We start from the raw sequence: 18,270 nt of genomic DNA on the forward strand, positions 1-18,270 counted from the left end.
GCCGTAGTTATCACATGTATTATTGCTTTGTTTGGTATGTAAAAAGCTAGTTTTATCTTTTTTAAAGTTAAAAATGAAGGAAAATGTTATGTGGTACTTCTGTTTCTTGCCAAAACATGTAGTTTTTTGTTACTGAGTGGAGTCTCACAGAATAAGGATATACATTAATATATTTGTTTTACTATATTTTGAAATCTCTTTAGTTTACGGAGAACTATGGAAGACAGGAATGTTTGAACGCATGTCTCTGCAGACAGATGAAGATGAACACAGTATTGAAATGCATTTGCCTTATACAGCTAAAGCCATGGAAAGGTATATTGATTAATATAAGAAATCCCAGAGAAATCGTAAATATTAATTTCTTTGGAGTTATTTTCACTGGGTAAAATTATCATTAGGATAAGGAGATTTTAAAGAAAATTTGTTATTTGACTGGTGCCTGGCTGGCTTAATTGGTAGAACCTATGACTCTTGATCTCAGAATTGTGAGTTTGAGCCCCACATTGGGTGTAGAGATTACTTAAAAATAAAATCTTAAAGTTTGTTATTTGAAATGATATAAAAATTTGAAATTGGATATTTCTAATGTGGTTTGAAGTTAGTTTTAAGTAGTTTGTCTGTAACGGCTGAACACATGAATTGACATGGTTGTTTTATTAGGTGATAATATTTTAAAAACCTGTGTGTTTGTGTGTGTGTGTGTTTGAATTAATCATTAAACATTTATCTCAGAATAACAAATTCTTTTATGCTATAAGTAAGTAATCATAAAACTTTAGATTTGGAAGTAACATTGGAGGTCATTTATTTCAGCCTTATGCAAAGTACATAAATATCTTTTATAATACGCTTGACAGATTATTATCTGGTGCCTGCTAACGGTCTTCCAGTGGTAGGATGCCCACGAGACTAAGTAGGATGACAGGGACAATATTTATTTTATTCTTCACTTGTATCCCTATGCCTAGCAGAATGCCCATTACATAGAAGTCATTAGTTTATTTTGTAAAATGAAAGAATTTTTAAAAGAGCTTTCTTCTTTTAGGGCAGTATTTCAAATTAGAAGGTCTTCCTTTTGGAGGTCCCATTTGTCTGATTTTTTTTCAACCATTTCCTTTATATGGACTTAATATTCCTTATATAGTTTGACTTGTCCTAAATATGGTGAGATTATTCCTTCCCTGGGTCTTGTCACTATATTCCCTTAGTAAAATGCATTGTATATTATATAGGCTTATATTTTACATAATAAAATATATATTATATTTTTTAAAAATATAAAATATTTTATATAAAATCTATCTTATAATATAAACCTATATTATATATATATAAAGTTAAATGTGTTAATGAAGTCCAAGACCACATGAACATTTTTCATGTTTATATGGCTTACCTGCTATTGGCTAATACACTTGTGGCCAGCTACAGCCCAAGGCTTTTTCATACATTGGATCATTTTTTTTCTTGTACTTTTGTGGTTTCTTTTTAACTCTTGATTACTACTGTGTAATTTTTTCTGGTTGGTTTTAGTCTATTATGGCAGTCTTTTAGGATCATTTCTATTCCTAATTCCGTTATCAGTTACTTAACTTATTTCAGTCTTATGTTATCCACATCTATTCATGATGATAACTATGATGAATTGTGTAAACCTAAAGGAAGTCCCCCCCCCCAAAAAAAATCATTGTAACATTAAATTATAAGCAGTATAGTTTTAGGTTAAGTGTGTTTTACCACATTCTAATCTTTCAGAAATTTTTAAACCAATATATGCTGTTTATTTTCTGGAATGCTAGTATAATCAGAACAGTACATTCTTCAATTACATAGGCTAAAAGAAAACTTTTGTTTTCCTAAAATGTTTGCATATTTTGTCATGAGAAAATATATTTTAGACATAGTGAATCTCAGTATAGTAGAACTAATACATTAGAAGCCAATAGTATCCTTAAGGCAGTTTTAACAAAATAATATTTTTGTTATTTCAAAAGTAAAACGTAATGTTGAAAATTTGGGAAAATAGAAACTAAAATCAACAAAAATTCCTGTTTATAATTCCCTCTCTATTAAATAGTGTTAAATAACCAATATTTAATATATCACTTCTCAAGAGACCTTCCCACTTACCCAAATTACATTTGCATCCCTAATACTGACTCTTAAAAAGTACCCAGTACTTTTCCTTTGTAGTCTTTGCTGCACTCATTACCTGTATTAGTTATCCATTACTGTGTAATAGATTGCTCCAAAAATTTTGGTTTGAAATCACAGCTATTATTGTATGAATTACTGCTCACTAATTTGCGTCAGGAGTTTGGGTAGGAGACACTTTGCTCTGGTCGTTGAGATGTTGACTAAGATAACTTTTAGTGGGGCTGGAGGATCCAAGGTGGCCTTGGTGCTGGCTTTTAGTTGAGACACCTCATTTGTTCTCTGGGTAGCCTATTTGTTCATCAACCATGGCTTTTCTTTCTTCTGGCTTCTCTCTAGGAGGATAGACTGGATTGTTAAGGCCTAGCATCATTTTTACTACATTCTGTTTTTCAGAGCAGACCACAATGTTAGCCAATATTTAAGGGAAGGAGAAAGAGATCCATTCCTTGATGGGAGGAGTAGCATGTGTATATTCAAGAATAGGAGGAATTGTTGGTAGCCATCTTTGCAGATGGACTTTCACAGTTCTTCTAATGGACAATTCAGTGTGTCTCCAACATGCAGTACTCAGCCCTCCTAAAATGCCATGAAATCTCATTCAGTTAGGTCCTCAGATTCAAAATCCATTACCTTGTGGTCTTTATTAGGTTGAGATATGGATGAGTCTTTCTGGGTACAGCTTCTCTTGGTTTGGATACCTGTGAACTAAGAATAGAAGTTTTATCCCACCACTCACTCTGTATACAATTTTGAGACAGGAATTCTTAGTCACAATAGACATTCCTAGTGGAGAATGAAAGAATGGGAAGCATATAGCAGCCTTTGTCCAAAGCAGTTCTGAAATCTAATTAGGGAACAGAGAATGTTTTTTTGTTGTTTATTTGTTTTTGTTTTAAGATTGAATTTATTTATTCATGAGAGACACACATACACAGAGAGGCAGACACAGAGGCAGAGAGAGAAGCAGGCTCCCTGCGGAGGGAGCCTGATGTAGGACTCAATTCCGGGACCCCCGGATCACAACCTGAGCCAAAGGCAGATGCTCAACCACTGAGCCACCCAGGTGTTCCAAGAATGTTTTCCAATTAGGGCTTGGTTCTGACTTCTGGTAGTGGTTTCATAATTCTTCACTTTTCTCATCTCTTGGCTTGGTCCCTTGGGCTCTTGGCTCTACTTGCGGACTCATTTTTACTTCTCCATAAGAAGTGGGCCTTGTTTATACCTCAGTCTGCTTCATATATGTGACAGTTTGAAAACCTAAAGGCCTCTTCTCATTTGGAACAGCGTTTATTTTAATCCAAACTGATAGAACTCTATTAAACATTGTGGGATTTTTGTATATCAGATTATAAGTGCATTTTATTAGGCAAAAGTCACATCCACAGTTCTTTAAGTGATAGGACTCTCTCTACTTTGGATCCCAAGCTAGGATTTTGTAAGCTTCTTAGGAGCCCTTTTGCCTACCTAAGAGGGAATATAAGCCCACTTGCTTAAATCTTTCTGTGGTCTTTTTTTTAAAGATTTTTATTTATTTATTCATGAGAGACACCGCAAGAGAGAGAGGCAGAGACACAGGCCGAGGGAGAAGCTGGCTCCCTGCAAGGAGCCTGATGTGGGACTCAATCCTCCATCCCTGGGTCACACCCTGGGCCAAGGCAGATGCTCAGCTGCTGAGCCACCCAGGTGTCCCTCTTTCTGTGGTCTTAATAAAGAATTGTACAGATGAATTTTTGATTTGATGATTGTGAGCTTATGATTTATGGGCAGTGCTCTGGATTTGATCTTTGTCTTCATATTGTTTCTTTGATAGTCTTTTGCTATCTGTAGAGGCTGGTGATGAAAAACAACTATTTTCCAACCAAACAACTCATGGTTAGAACTATTTCCTTTAAGTTTTACTTTTAATTCTTTAGCTCATGTTTTTCTTCTTTTACCTTCTCATACTTGGCTATAAAGAAACGAGTGACATTTTGAATATTTTGCCTGGGAATCTTCTTATTCTTCAGGTTCACTCGGTATATTTTTATTGTTCTAAATCATTATACTTCTGATAATTATGCTTAGCATAATTCTGCCAGTATATAATACGGGCCCCTCTTCTCCTGGCCTTGTATAGCAGTTTCCTTACTGCTCTAACAGTTCCCTGTCTTCTTCTTGCCCTTTCAGCTTCTGCTTGCCTCTGTATGCAAAGCCAATGGGTTAGGTTTCTGTTCCAGTAGTACCCTTTTCAAGCACCACTTTTTGTCTCACATACCTTCGTAGCCTAACAGATAATCTCAAAGTGCCTTTTTTTTTTTTTTTTTTTTTTGGTTATAACTCTGTGAACTAGAAATTTGGTCATGGGCAGATGGTGACAACTTGTCTCTGTTTCATCTGCTGCCCATTGAAACAGGCTGACTTAGGCCAAAGGCTCTAGGGTACCCTCATTTTTTGTCACGGGCTGCAATGCTTGTTGTCTACTGAGGTACCTTGGTTCCATCTTGGAGCGCTCCATCTTCACCTATTGTCACTTATCCTTCAGGGCCTCTCTTCACCTGATTGTCCCTCTCCTCAGATAGTTGTGGACCATAATGAAGTAAATCGCAGTTCAGGGCAGCAAGAAAAGAAAACTAGAAACTTTGAGGCCACTTTATATTTAGGCTTGGAACTGGCCTAGTGTCATTTAGGCCACATTCTCCTCATCCAAGCAAGTTGCAAGACTAGGTTCAAGGAGAAGGAGAAGGAGACTCTACTTTTGATGAGAGGAGTGGTAGGAACATTTAGAAGTGGGAGGAATTTTCAGGGATTATACCTGAAGACAGCTTACCATAGTACCACTGTACTTAAATGGCTCTTTTTGGTGATTGTACCTGTATGTGTTCTCCTTCTCTTGCAGTTCCCTACTCTGCTCCCTGTCTGAGGGCAGCTAGTCTTTACTGTACCTTCTGTGCCCAGCTCAGTACCTGCTACACAAAAGAATTTCTGTAATTAATTGTTGAATGAATTCATAATAATCTTCACATTATTAAATATTATTAAATATTTTCCCAAAATGAGGTTGGATGTTCTTTCTTATTACTGCTTTTCATATTATGAACATATTTCCATGTCTTTTTTACTTCTTTTTATTGAGTACACATAGGACTTCTAGAATATATCTATGGAATACTTTAATCAGTTGAACATTTAATTTTCTAACTTTCCTTTCATAGTCATTACAGATTTTTAAAACTAAGTACCTAAGGTATTATTTATAATTCTATGTGTTATCTTAAACAAATTTAAAAAATAATATTCATTAGAACTTTTTAAAAAAATAATGAGTAGTATAAAGGAGGAAACATGAAATTACCCATAATCTCCTTGCTTAGTTAACCCTATTGACATTAAAAAAATACTTGTATAGTACTGTATGTACATAGGTTGAAAATATAAACAGCATCAAGATGTATAAGATGAACAGTTAAAGCTTCCCTGCTTCCCTTCAACAAGTGTTCATTTAACAGTAAAAAGTGTTATGTATCTACTAACATATGTATGCATGTATGTTTGTATTATATATGTAAGATTTATATATATACATACTTATTTGTGTAAATTAAAGCACACAAACAAGAGATCATATCTTATGTAATCCTGATCCTCTTCCATATTTATTTTTACTATTGAATTCCATATATTATCTTTACTGTAGTAATTTTTACATTGCTTATAATTGTATTAAAAAGTTAAGTTAGAAAAAAAGGATATGTAGAAACCATCTATATTGAAAAAAAAACAAACAAAAAAACTAGTAAACTCTGAAGATTAAGATCATTGGATCCCAGCTCTTCTTTTTTCTTGTTCAGTTACCTTTAACATCCCCTACATGTTCCTTTCTCTGTATCATCCCTATTTACTGTTCGTTTAAAATTTAAAATTTTAATTGTTTTGGTAATTTATCTATATGAAATTAAAATGTACTCTTTAAGGCATAGAATTATATGAGTATTGACAAATACAGAGTTGTATATATCCATCATAGTCCAGATATAATTTTACTATCTTTTGTTCAGAAATATATGCAGAGTAAATAGGATGCTTTAGTAACTTTGAGTTTCATTGAGAAATACAGCACTATAAAACTTTTCATGTTCACTCTAAAAATATCATTATCTTAGCCATTTAATATTTTTTATTACTGCTAATAGTTTGGAACATATACAACTTGGAAGTACAGTACAGTGTATTTAAATATGTACCATCTTCTGCTTTACTTTCTAGCCAGTCTTACAAATTCAGTATGATTAGGATTCGACAGCTCTTGGAGTACTTAGAGTATTATTAAAAAACAGCAGCTTGATTTTGTGTAGTTTACCCAGATCAATAAGCTGAAGTCTTGTAATTCTTATGTTTGAGTTCCCTGAGTAAGAACACTACTATCGGATGATTTTGCATTGTATTAAATACAATTAACTGAACAGTTTTTCTGTTCTTAATATCTTACATTAGTATGGTACATTTATTACAGTTGATGAAGAAATAGTGGTACATTATTAATACCTAGGTCCATAGTTTAATTAGGGTTCCCTTTTGGTGTTACAAGTTTATGGGTTTTCTAAAGCCATGTTATCTACCATTATAGTACCATACAGAATCATTACACTGTCCTAAAAATCCCCTGTACTCTTCCTGTTCATCCCCACCCTGCCACCCTTTTCCCCTTTTCTGTCTGTGTCTTCCTTTTCCCATCTCCTGGTAACCACTTACCTTTTTATTCTCTCCATAGCATATAGTCATCTAGTTTCTGGAATGTCATGTAATTGGAATCATACAGTATGCAGCCTTTTCAGGTTGGCTTCTTTAAGTTAACAATATACTTTCAAGATTCCTCCATGTCTTTTTTTTTTTGGCTTAATACCTATTTCTCTTTATTGTTGAAGAATATTCTATTTTATGGATGTATCACAGTTTATCCATGCACTTATTAAAGGATTATTGATATAGTTAGATTAACATCTCTCATATTTATTACTGCAGTCTACTTACTGCCCTTGTTCTTTATTTCTTTTTTTTTGTTTTCTCTTATTCTACCTTCTGTGGTTTTACTTGAGTGTTTTATAGGATTCTATTTTTTTCTCTCAACATATCAATTATAGTTTTTTTTTAAAGATTTGTTTATTTATTTATTCATAGAGACACAGAGAGAGAGAGAGAGAGGCAGAGACACAGGCAGAGGGAGAAGTGGGCTCCATGCAGGGAGCCCGACGTGGGACTCGATCCTGGGTCTCCAGGATCACTCCCTAGACTGCAGGCGGCACTAAACCGCTGCGCCACCAGGGCTGCCCAATTATAGTATTTTTTTAAAAACCTTTTTTAGGGGAGGGAGGAGGGAAAAAAAAAACCAAACATTTTTAGTGGTTGCTCTGAAGTTTGCAGTTGCATTTGTAACCAATCCAGGTACACATTGAAGTAACACTATACTGCTTCACAGGTAGTACAAGTACCTACAACAGTATTTTCAGTTTGTCCTTTCTATTTCTTATAACCTTACAGTCATTCATAAGCTATACTTACAGCATATTGTTGCTATTAGTTTTTGAAAACATTGTTATCTCTTAGATCAATTAAGTATAAGAAAATGAAGTAAACTGAAGATGTTATTTTATCTTTATTTCTTCTCTAATGTGCTTTCTTTAAGTAGTTCTGAGTTTCTGACCTATATCATTTTCCCTTTGTCTGCAGAACTTTTTACCAGTTTATAGCTCTGATTTTATTTATACCTTCTCTTTTGGGTTGAAAAAGGAATTCTTTACCACCCACTGCAGAATACACGAGAGATTCCTTTTATGATGTCTCTTTAAATCACAAATAATGTATTTTATATATGGGGAGTAATTAAATATGCTAATAAATAAAACTCATTTTGACCCCAAAAAGGCAATTCTTTTCCCTTAAGTTTTACTAATTTATGTAAAAAATTTGATTGGTTTTAAGGTGGTTTAAGACATTTCCTCTCAAAATTTAAAAATTTTGGTTAATATGCGTTTTTCAAATGTTACAGAGCTTCTTAACTGTGCTAACCTATGTGTAAAGAATGATGGGGAATAGAAAAATAAACAAACATTGTGTATTTCCTCAGCATATAGCCTGGTAAGAAGGATAAGAAATATACTTAAATAGATATAACATAGTTCAAAGTGTATTAAGTGCAGTTGAAGAGTTTATGGGATCTGAGAAAGGGGATATGGGAGCAGAGAGATATTTAGGAGAGCACACATGTGGCTTTGTGGTAGAGATAGCATTTGGGTGGACTTTGAAGATGGCTATAATTTTCACAAAGCGGGGCAGGTTTCTGTAGGAAACAGTTCTCTAAGTACAAAGTCTAGGAGTAGGAAAACGCAGGGCTTAAGAATAGAAAGCTATTTACCTTGGCTTAAGGAAGTTGCAAAAGGTTTGCCTAGTAACTGAGGTCTATCTGAGATATTTTTGTTTGGCCTGTAAAGCTAGAAAAAGTTTTCTTATATGTATGAATATTTTTAGTTGGATATTAGTCCTACTACTTCCTGTTATCTTATACCTTGACCAGCTTTTAATGCATATATATTACTAGCCTGGAGCTGGAGGCATTTGGAGGCATTTGTAAGTTGACTTACAGAGGCATAGAGTAAGAGGGGCAGATTTGGAAGTTGAGGGCCGCCTGGGTGGCTCAGTTGGTTAAGTGTCTGCCTTTGGTTCAGCTCAGGTCATGATCCCTGGGTGCTGGGATCGAGCTCCACATTAGGCTGTCTGCTGGACAAGGGAGTCTGCTTCTCCCTCTCTCTCTGCCTCTCCCTCTGCCTGCTGCTCCCCCTGCTTGTACACATGCTCCCCCCCACCCCCCCGTCAAATAAATAAATTTTTTCTTTTTTAAAGGAAGTTGGAACAGTAGGTTTGGGACCATTTTATAGAGGTCATTGAATGTCATTGTAAGATATTTGTATTTTGTTCCCTGATTGGTATAGAGCTAGTAAGAGTTCCTCAGCAAAAGAAGGACATGGTTAGGGATGCCTGAGTGGCTCAGAGGTTGAGTGTCTGCCTTTGGCTCAGGGCGTGATCCCAGTCTAGGGATTGAGTCCCGCATTGGGCTACTTATGAGAAGCCTGCTTCTCCCTCTGTCTATGTCTCTGCCTCTCTTTCTATGTCTCTCATGAATAAATAAATAAAGTCTTAAAAAAAAAAGAAGGATATGGTTAGAACTTGAAATAAGAATATTACTCCTTTTTTTCTAAGTAGGCTTCACGTCCATTGTGGGGCTTGAACTCAGATCAAGAGTCACATGCTCTACGAACCAGGTATTCCGAATATTACTGCTTGATGATGTGATGGTATGGTGAAGGATGGATTAGCGTTGGAAAAGATTGTTAGATATAGTTTAGTAAAGATCATGGGACTTTGAACTAAGATAGTGGTGGATGGGGTAGCAAATTGAGCAGATGGTGGGAGACATTTGAACGTTTAGAATCTATAGAACTTGGTAAATGTTTCTATGTGGGGGAGTAACTTGATTTTAAGAACATGCAAAAGTGAAAGGCCTAATAGATGCCATTATCAGAGATGGTAAAGCCAGAAATAGGTATAAGTTTAAGAGAATATAGGGCATGGAAATGTTGACTTGTTCATAATAAAATATGGAGATTTCTCTATAATTCTGATAGCAAGCTTGGCCAATTTGTGATATGATTATTTTACTTCAGATGATTAAGAAATATGAAATATGCCTGGCCTTGTAAAAACCTTTATTTCGGTATTCTTACTAAAATGGAAATTGAGAAAGGTATATAACCTTTGAAATTATTTTTATAATCTGATTAGATTCACTTAATTGATGAAATAGCAAAGACTTATAAAATGTTAATTTTAGTTGTCACTGACAGCTAGCTTACCTCCCCCTTTTCCCTCTCTCTTCCTCTTTCCTGAGTTCTTTGGTTCTGCCTGATGTTTCTGGATTTAGTTTGTTCTTATAGTGAGTCACAGTCTTTTGTATGGTCTATATATGCATGTTTCTGTCGTCTGATGGTGAACTTGATCAGAAAAAAAGATGAGAGGGGATCCCTGGGTGGCTCAGCGGTTTAGTGCCTGCCTTTGGCCCAGGGCGTGATCCTAGAGTCCCGGGATCAAGTCCCACGTCGGGCTCCCTGCATGGAGCCTGCTTCTCCCTCTGCCTGTGTCTCTGCCTCTCTCTCTCTCTGTCTCTCATGAATAAATAAATAAAATCTTTAAAAAAAAAAGATGAGAGAAATTATTTTTTATAAGCCTCCCTAAAACTCTGCCGTTATGATTCCTTTATGCCACTTTGCCTTTAACTCCTGTTTCAAGGGTTCCACCACCAGCTTTACATTTGAAGATTTGTTATGAGGACTCACAGTTTATTAATGGTTTTGGTTTATTGGGACAGATAGGATACACAACCGGACCAGCAAGGGAAAAGGATACATCAGGCAGAGTCTGGAGGAATCCAGGTGGAGGCTTCCAACGTTTTCCTTTCATAGGGTGGATTGAATGGAACGTGCTTCCTCTATCAATGTAACACACGTGCAGTGTTTCTGGTCAGGGAATCCTGCTTTAAGATTCAAAATCCAGGATTTTGGTTGGGGGCTGGTCATGTAGGGACTCTCAGCCTGTGTAATTAGCTCCAGCTACTGAAATTCTAGACTCTCAGAAGGAAAATGGGTGTTTGCTATTATCATTTTGTTTACAATCCAGGCAAGCTGGTACAGTGTCCTAAGTGGATAAAACAGCCTTAATCAACACAAGAAACATTGTTAAAGCCAAGGGCTAGTCTTTACAAGCAGCCCCTTCTAAAAATTGCTGCAGCAGACTAGCTAGGTTAACTCTCCTGCAAAATTCTCATTCCTCTTTTCCCAATTCCAGCCTGCCGTAAGTTTCTGACTCACTTAAATGCCATTCTAACCCTTCTTATAGCTTAGTTTTGTATTAGATCTTAAAATTTTACTTTTCTTTCTGATTGTGGCCTGAGTCAAGGTCCTCAAATATTAGAATGTAGATCTTTAGTGCTTTGTACCTTCAGTGGTATTGATGACATAGTAATACTGTTTGTTTTTAAAATGAGTGCTCCTTTCTTGGTTCTGGGGTTTCAGTTCTTTTTACTCTGTTACACATCTTGGATATATTAATTTTCTGCAGTATGGTTTAAGGTATAGGACAGAAAAAGAAGAGATAAAACTTTCTTCTCCATTATTGAAGTACTCATAAGAGCCTTGTAAGTAAGGTAAGTATTATCAACTGTTTTTACAGATGACAAAATTGAGGCTTAGGATAGTTTCAGGTAACTTGCTTCAGGGTAGCACAGCTTGCAAGTGGCAAAGATGGACTTTCTTTTAACAGCCTATTGAAATATGGTTTACATCCTATAAAACTCATTTACATAAGGATACAATACAACTCTTTGATTTTTAATAAATTTATAGAGTCATACATTCATTCTCACAATCTAGTTTGAGAATATTTTCAATACACAAAAAAGAAACTTTGTGTCCATTTGAGGGCAGTGCTGGCTCTGACTCTCAATCTTCAGCAACCATTTATCTGCTCTCTGTCTCTATAGATTGGTATTTTCTAGAGATTTCATATAAATGGAATCATATGAAATGCCCTTTGTATCTGTCCCTTTTCACTTGGCATACTGTTTTTGAGGTTCATCCATGTTGTAGTTGTATCAGAAGTTCATTGGGACACCTGGGTAGCTCAGTGGTTGAGCATCTGCCTTCAGCTCAGGGCGTGATCCTGGGGTCCGGGGATCAAGTCCTGCATCAGGTTCCTGGCAGGGAGCCTGATCCTCCCTCTGCCTATGTCTCTGCCTCTCTCTGTGTGTCTCTCATGAATAAATAAATAATAAAATCTTAAAAAAATAGTTCATTCCTTTTTATTGCCAAATAGTTATTACATTATATGAATATATCCTGTTTTATTTAATCTCTTCACCAGTTGATGGACATTTAGATCACTTCCATTTTTGGCTATTAGGAATAATGTTATAGACATTCTTGTACAAGTCTTTATGTGAACATATATTTTCATTTCTCTTGAATGTTTTAACTCTTTTAGAAACTGCCAAGCTATTTTCCAAAGTGATGGCACCATTTTATATTCAGCCAGCAAAGTATGAGGGTTCTAGTTTCTTCCCATTCTGGCCAATACCTGTTATTGTCAGTCTTTTTTATTATAGCCATTCTGATAGATGTGTAGTGTAACTTCAATTGGCGTTAATTTGCATCTTTCCAGTGACTCATGATGTTAAGCAACTTTTCAGTGTGGTTATTAGTCATTTGTATGTCTTCTTTTGTGAAATGTCTGTTCATGTATCTTGCCCTAGTTTAATTTGATAATTTGTCTTTTTCTGAGCTGTAAAAGATTTTACATATTCTAGATACAGGTTACTTTGCTCTCTTGAAGAGCAAAAGTTTTTGATGAATTCATTTTTATCATTTTTTTCTCTTTTGTGGATTTTGCTTTTGGTATCATATTTAAGAAATCTTTGTCTCATTCAGGGTCACAGAGATTTTCTCTTCTTGAACAGGAATCAGCAAACTACAGTTTGCAGACCACATCTGCCTACAACTTGTTATTATAAATGTTTTATTGGAATATAACCATCCATACTCACTCACTTACATATTGTCCATGGCTGCTTACTCTTTACAGTGATAGTTGAGTGGTTATGGAGATTGTATGGCCCTGAAAACCTCAAATATTTACTTTATGGACCCTTTAAAAAGATTGTTGCTGACCCCTGTTCCAGAAGTTTTATTATTTTAGTTCTTATAGTTATATCGATTACCCAATTTGAGTTAATTCTTGTGTATAGTATGAGGTAAAGGTCTAAGTTCACTTTTTTTTAATATGGATATGCAATTATTATCCAGTGCCATTTATTGAGAACAATATCCGGTAAGTAATGAGTCATTTTCCTTTTGCTGCTTTTAAAATTTTCTTTGTCTTTGGTTTCCATCAGTTTCATTATAGTATCTCTAGATGGGGATCTCTTTGTGCTTATCGTACTTTGGGTAATCGAGTCTCTGGGAAATGTAGAGTAATGTCTTTCATGAAATTTGGGACATTTTCAGCCATCATTTCTTTTCTTTTACTGTAACTTTTTTTGGGGGACTCCTGTTGTATGCATCCTACTATGTTTGATGTTGTCTACAAGTCTCCAGTGCTCTGTTCATTTTTCTTCAATCCTTTTTTCCCCTTTCTACAGGTCAGATGATTTATTTTATCTTTAATTCCACTGATTGTAATATGGAATCTGCTTTTCAGACTATCTAGTAAATTTTAAATTTCATTTGTTGTACTTTTCAACTCTAAAATTTCCATTTAGTTCTCTTTAATAGCTTGCATTTCTTTGTTAATATTTACTGCTTACTTAGTCATTGCCATATTTTAACTTTTTAAAGCATAATTTCCTTGAATTTTTTGAACATATTTATAATAATTGTTTTAAAGTCTTTGATAAATCTGGTCCCACATGGTTACAGCTTCTACTAGCTACTCCCCCACCCCCCTTTTTTTCCCCTGAGAATGTGTCACACTTTCCTGTTTCTGTGGCTCATAATTTTTTCTTGAAACTGGACTTTTTTTTAATCTTGTATTATAGCAACTTGGTTCTGATTTTATCAAAATTTTCTAAAAAAAATAAATAAATAAATAAATAAAATTAAAAAAAATTTTCTGCAGATGGTAGTGGTGGTTGTTTCATTCATTCACTTTTTTTTTTTTTTTTAAAGTAACTTTGTTGTCCTTGTCTACAGAATTTCTCTCTCCCAAAATTGTGGCTACTGATGTATTTCTTCAACTTTTAAAAATTTCTTATAATTTGACTTTCTAGAGTTCACCTCTATGTTCACATTGCTTAGTGCTTAGCTAGTGATTGGTTGGAGGTTGTGATTGAATGAATACCTTAAGTCTGTAAAGCTTTCATCCTCCGCTGGTGGATTGAGTATAGTTTGGGGAGCATATTAAAAATTTGGGCCCTTTTCTAGCTTGCCTCCTTTCCTTTCTGTTGCGTGTTCTCAGGTCTCCCTGTTTGTGCATGGGGATTTCCAGTCAGCCTGGGATGTGTGACATGCTGGTCTCTCTCACGTCTCCACTTTCCCTTGGGCATGCTTTCACACAGAATTAGCTGGCATTCTGGGGGAGCTTGGGACCTTATGGGTTTCCCCTGCACATATGTGCTTGCTACCTTCTAGTCAGATGGGATTATATGGAGAACATCAATAGTCTGCTCAGAATATGTGAACTTATCCAGTCCCTCTGTGGCTCTCTCCTTTCCAGAATCTCTCTTAAATTTCTAGGTAGTGCTCAGGTTATGGCTTGCTCCACTGGTACTATAATCTCAGGCTGCAGGAGCTACAGGTTTTTCTGGTTCTTGCTGGGTGTGAATTTTCTGCTCTCTACTCCAAATCAAAGTTAGCCCTCTTCAGCAATGAAGCTGCTGGTTTTCACAGCCAACCTTACCATGTTGGTGGAATGGCGCAGGGGGACGGAGGCAGCTCTTGGTAAAATGCCAGACTTCTGCTCTTCCAAAGAAGTTCAGTTATTTTACATGACCAAACTATTCTTGTTTTTTTTTTTTTTTGGTGGGAAAGTTTTAGATTTGTTTTTTGAGGGTGAGATTTTGTACTCCATGACTAGGAAAGACTAGCCTGACAACTTGAATTCTAAAACCTAGGAATATTAATTTCAAAGCCCAATTGCTCTTTTTTCTAATTCATACTTTGTGGAAATATAGAACAACAAGTAAAAAAAATATATATATATATATATATATATTTTTTTTTTTTTTTTAAGAAATGACGAGGTAGATGGATGAATCTTGATTCAAAGCTTAGATTTCTAAGCAGTATGAGTCTTTTACCTTGGTATAGATAGATTTGCAAGCTGAGGCTAAGGGTAAGTGAATGGTTTGGTGGCTCTGTGGAATAGTAGACATGTATTATTTCTTGACAGCAAGCCAACAATTGTTGACAAAGTACTTTCCCAGTAGTGTTTCTCACTTCATAACAGTTTTAGAAAATAGATATTGCAATTATCGTTTTATAGTTAAGGAAACATATTTTTAGGTTAGTAATTTACCTACCCTCTTAACTTTTATTATATGATGGAGATGATACTTGAACCTATTTCTTCTGACTTCTTGGTTTTTATACTCTATATAACTGCATCGCTACCATGTCATAATTATTTATAGACTCTTTGATGATCCTAGTTTATTTATTTATATAGTACTGGAAGTTAGAACAAATCATAACAATCTTCTTGAGTTTTTACTAGAGGTCAAATTCTTTCCTTTCAAATGATAATCACTCTTATTGTAGAGCCCCTATTCATTCATGCAGTTGTTAAGCAAACTGGTGAAAGAGAGAAAGAGATATTCCATGGCAGCTTCCTCTGCCAGCTTCCTCTTTTTTTCTTACTCCATAGATGCAGATTCTGCCCAAGAAGCCCCTGCATTGCAGAGGGACTGGAGATCTGTATGATCTGTTTATTTCGCAATTGACAAGGGTAAGGGGGTCCTTATGGGGGAGGCGCTCGGGTGCCCTGAATTGAGCTTTATGAAGCTGGGCTAACACTTATTTTGGGAATAAACTTAAAATTAGTATTTTTAAAAACCCTTTTATGAATTCTGTTTGTCCTACATCAGTTAAGTGTCAGGTTATCATATTAAAAAGCATTTATTATAATGGTGATTTTTTTTTTTTAAAGTCCTGTTCAGAACAAGTCAGACAAACATGATTCACGCTTCTAAAATTCCAATCTGGGATCATTTAGAATGTAAATTATATTGAATATATGTAAGTAAAATTTCACTACAATGAAAAATTTAAAAGGTTTTGGATGAACGTCTGTTTCTATAGCCCATCATAGTTATTCTTTATTAATCTGCTCTGTTCCTTTTCCATAAATCTGTCAATCTGAAGAGTGAAAAAGGGACTTGTGGATATGTCATAAACATTGTGGGTGGGTGTGGTGTCTTTTTCTTGCTGCTAGAAATTAATACCTACTTCCTTGAAGTCTACATCCACCCTAGATGCCAGTGAAATTTGAGTTATATTTTCAAACTGTCTTATATCTGTTTATTAGTATAGGTACAAGGTGCAGTTGGTGTATCTTACGGGAGCCAAGATTAAGTTTTGTGGGTCTCATTTGGCAGGTTTATTTTATTTTATTTTATTTTATTTTTTATTTTTTATTTTTCTGATGCAAACACACGAGGGTTTATTAGCAAGCTCGAGCTTAGGTCCAAGTATGCCCGACACAGCGGAGCAGGGACTTGGGACCCATTTGGCAGGTTTATAAAAGTGCCAGAAGTGGTGGTTTTTATAACAGGATAGGATTAAAATATTAAGGAAGAGTTTAATGCTCTTTTAAAATTGCAGAAAGGTTGGGCAGATGATTGTAGCTTTGATGTGTAGTTGAGAAGACTTGATTTGGTGATGGTCTGATGGGCTTATTTTTATTTTGAAGATATTATTATACCTGGTAGTAAATTAGCTTTGTTTATCTAAAGAACTATTGTACATTTCTGTAATTTGAATAGATATTTTTAATATTCTGTATCTCTCTTATTTTTAAATGGTCTTCTTTAAACATTTAATTTATAGACTAAAAAATTCAACAGTATGTATCTTTCCCTTACCATTATTAATAAATGTTCCACTTTTTAGTGCCAACACATTGGAAAACTATTTTTATTCTTATACTTCTTAAATGACTTTTTTTTTTTTTTTCTCTGTTTTCTTTAAGCCATAAGGATGAGTTTACCATTATTCCTGTACTGGTTGGAGCTCTGAGTGAGTCAAAAGAACAGGAATTCGGAAAACTCTTCAGTAAATATCTAGCGGATCCTAGTAATCTCTTTGTGGTTTCTTCTGATTTCTGCCATTGGGGTAAGTTCTAGATTTTAACATATCATGATAGATACTATATACTTGTGGTTAATGGTATCTTTTCACTCTAAGCTCTGATTTTCAGTTCTTTACCATTTTCCTTGGAAAGTTTTAGCTGCAATGTTTAAAAGTGAATAAAAAAGTCTTTTAAAAAGGATCAGATTATTATAGTAGATTATGGATACATTTCCAAAGGCGACTGGTATAATTGGATTCACACTGTGAGGGCATCCTTGCTTTAGCTACTTACATTAGTGGGAGTTAAGATCTTTTAACCCCTATTTCCAGGTTGAGTTGTGTGGTAGATTCTCGGAAGTTAGTTTTTGGTAGATAAAACCAATGTTCTTCTTTAGAAGGTAGAAGAGCACTGTGTGCTATGCCAGTCCTTTTCCACATTTCTTTTTCTGTAATTAGTGTTTTTTCTTTCTATTTTTCCTTTGGTGCTTAATTTTTGCCATCAGTTTAGAGGTACCCTCCAAAGAGTGTAATATGTTGGCTGTTAGCATTGTGGTTTTCACTGGTAATGGCTAATACGAGTAAGAACTCTTATGTGATTTTTGTTATTATTGTGAATAAAAAAAGTAAGGAGACTTCACAGTGAATAAATCATAAAAAGACATTTGTGGATGCCTCTTTCAGTAAGTTTTATTTTTTGAATCTTTGAATACAGTTTGCTATCCTTTATCCATTGCTGTTCTGGATAGAGTATTTCTGATTCCTATTCCTTTTAGGACCTCTCTCATTGGCCTGAGGATGCCAGTTATCTGTTCATCCTTTAGTTATTTCTTTTATTATTGAGAAAACATAAGGCACAAGTCTGTACATTTTAAGATAGAGTACTTGAATTGCCAGAAAAACATCCTCTGTGAGATACAGGGAGCCCTGGCTTTTATATGTCTTAAGCATTGATTATCAAATCTGGCTCACTATTTTTCTGGCCTCATTAGGCTGGTATTTTCTCTTACCTTGCTCTCTGAGTGGCTTTGAAATCATTTTTAAGAGAGCCATCCTCCCTTATAGATACGTATTTTGGTTTAAGGCACTAATTTCTCATCTGGGGCTGATTGTCTTATGAGGGGGCATTTGGAAATGCCTGGAGACATTTTTGGTCATTACCTTGGGATGGGGGTGGGAAGCGGGGAGGCTTTAGGCATCAATTTAGTGGAGTACAGAAAAGCTGCCAAATAAACATCCTTCAGTACAC

General features: G+C 35.2%; 1 protein-coding gene and 1 long non-coding RNA gene across 3 annotated transcripts in view; both read left to right on the top strand.

Moving 5' to 3' along the window:
* The window catches only part of MEMO1 (mediator of cell motility 1), a 122,079-nt gene that overhangs the window by 84,760 nt on the left and 19,049 nt on the right, over positions 1-18,270 (top strand). For both annotated transcript variants that reach the window (XM_072770609.1, XM_072770610.1), the window contains exons 6-7: positions 204-315; positions 16,924-17,066. In XM_072770609.1, the coding sequence (XP_072626710.1) occupies positions 204-315; positions 16,924-17,066 (255 nt within the window). The remainder of the gene's footprint in view (positions 1-203; positions 316-16,923; positions 17,067-18,270) is intronic.
* LOC140601549 (uncharacterized) lies at positions 9,390-16,845 on the top strand. Its single transcript, XR_012004555.1, has 3 exons — positions 9,390-9,452; positions 15,601-15,681; positions 15,883-16,845. It is a non-coding gene; the product is annotated as an uncharacterized lncRNA (long non-coding RNA).

The sequence above is a fragment of the Canis lupus genome, chromosome 12 (genome assembly GCF_048164855.1).
Source record: "Canis lupus baileyi chromosome 12, mCanLup2.hap1, whole genome shotgun sequence".
NCBI classification, from domain to species: Eukaryota; Metazoa; Chordata; class Mammalia; order Carnivora; family Canidae; genus Canis; species Canis lupus.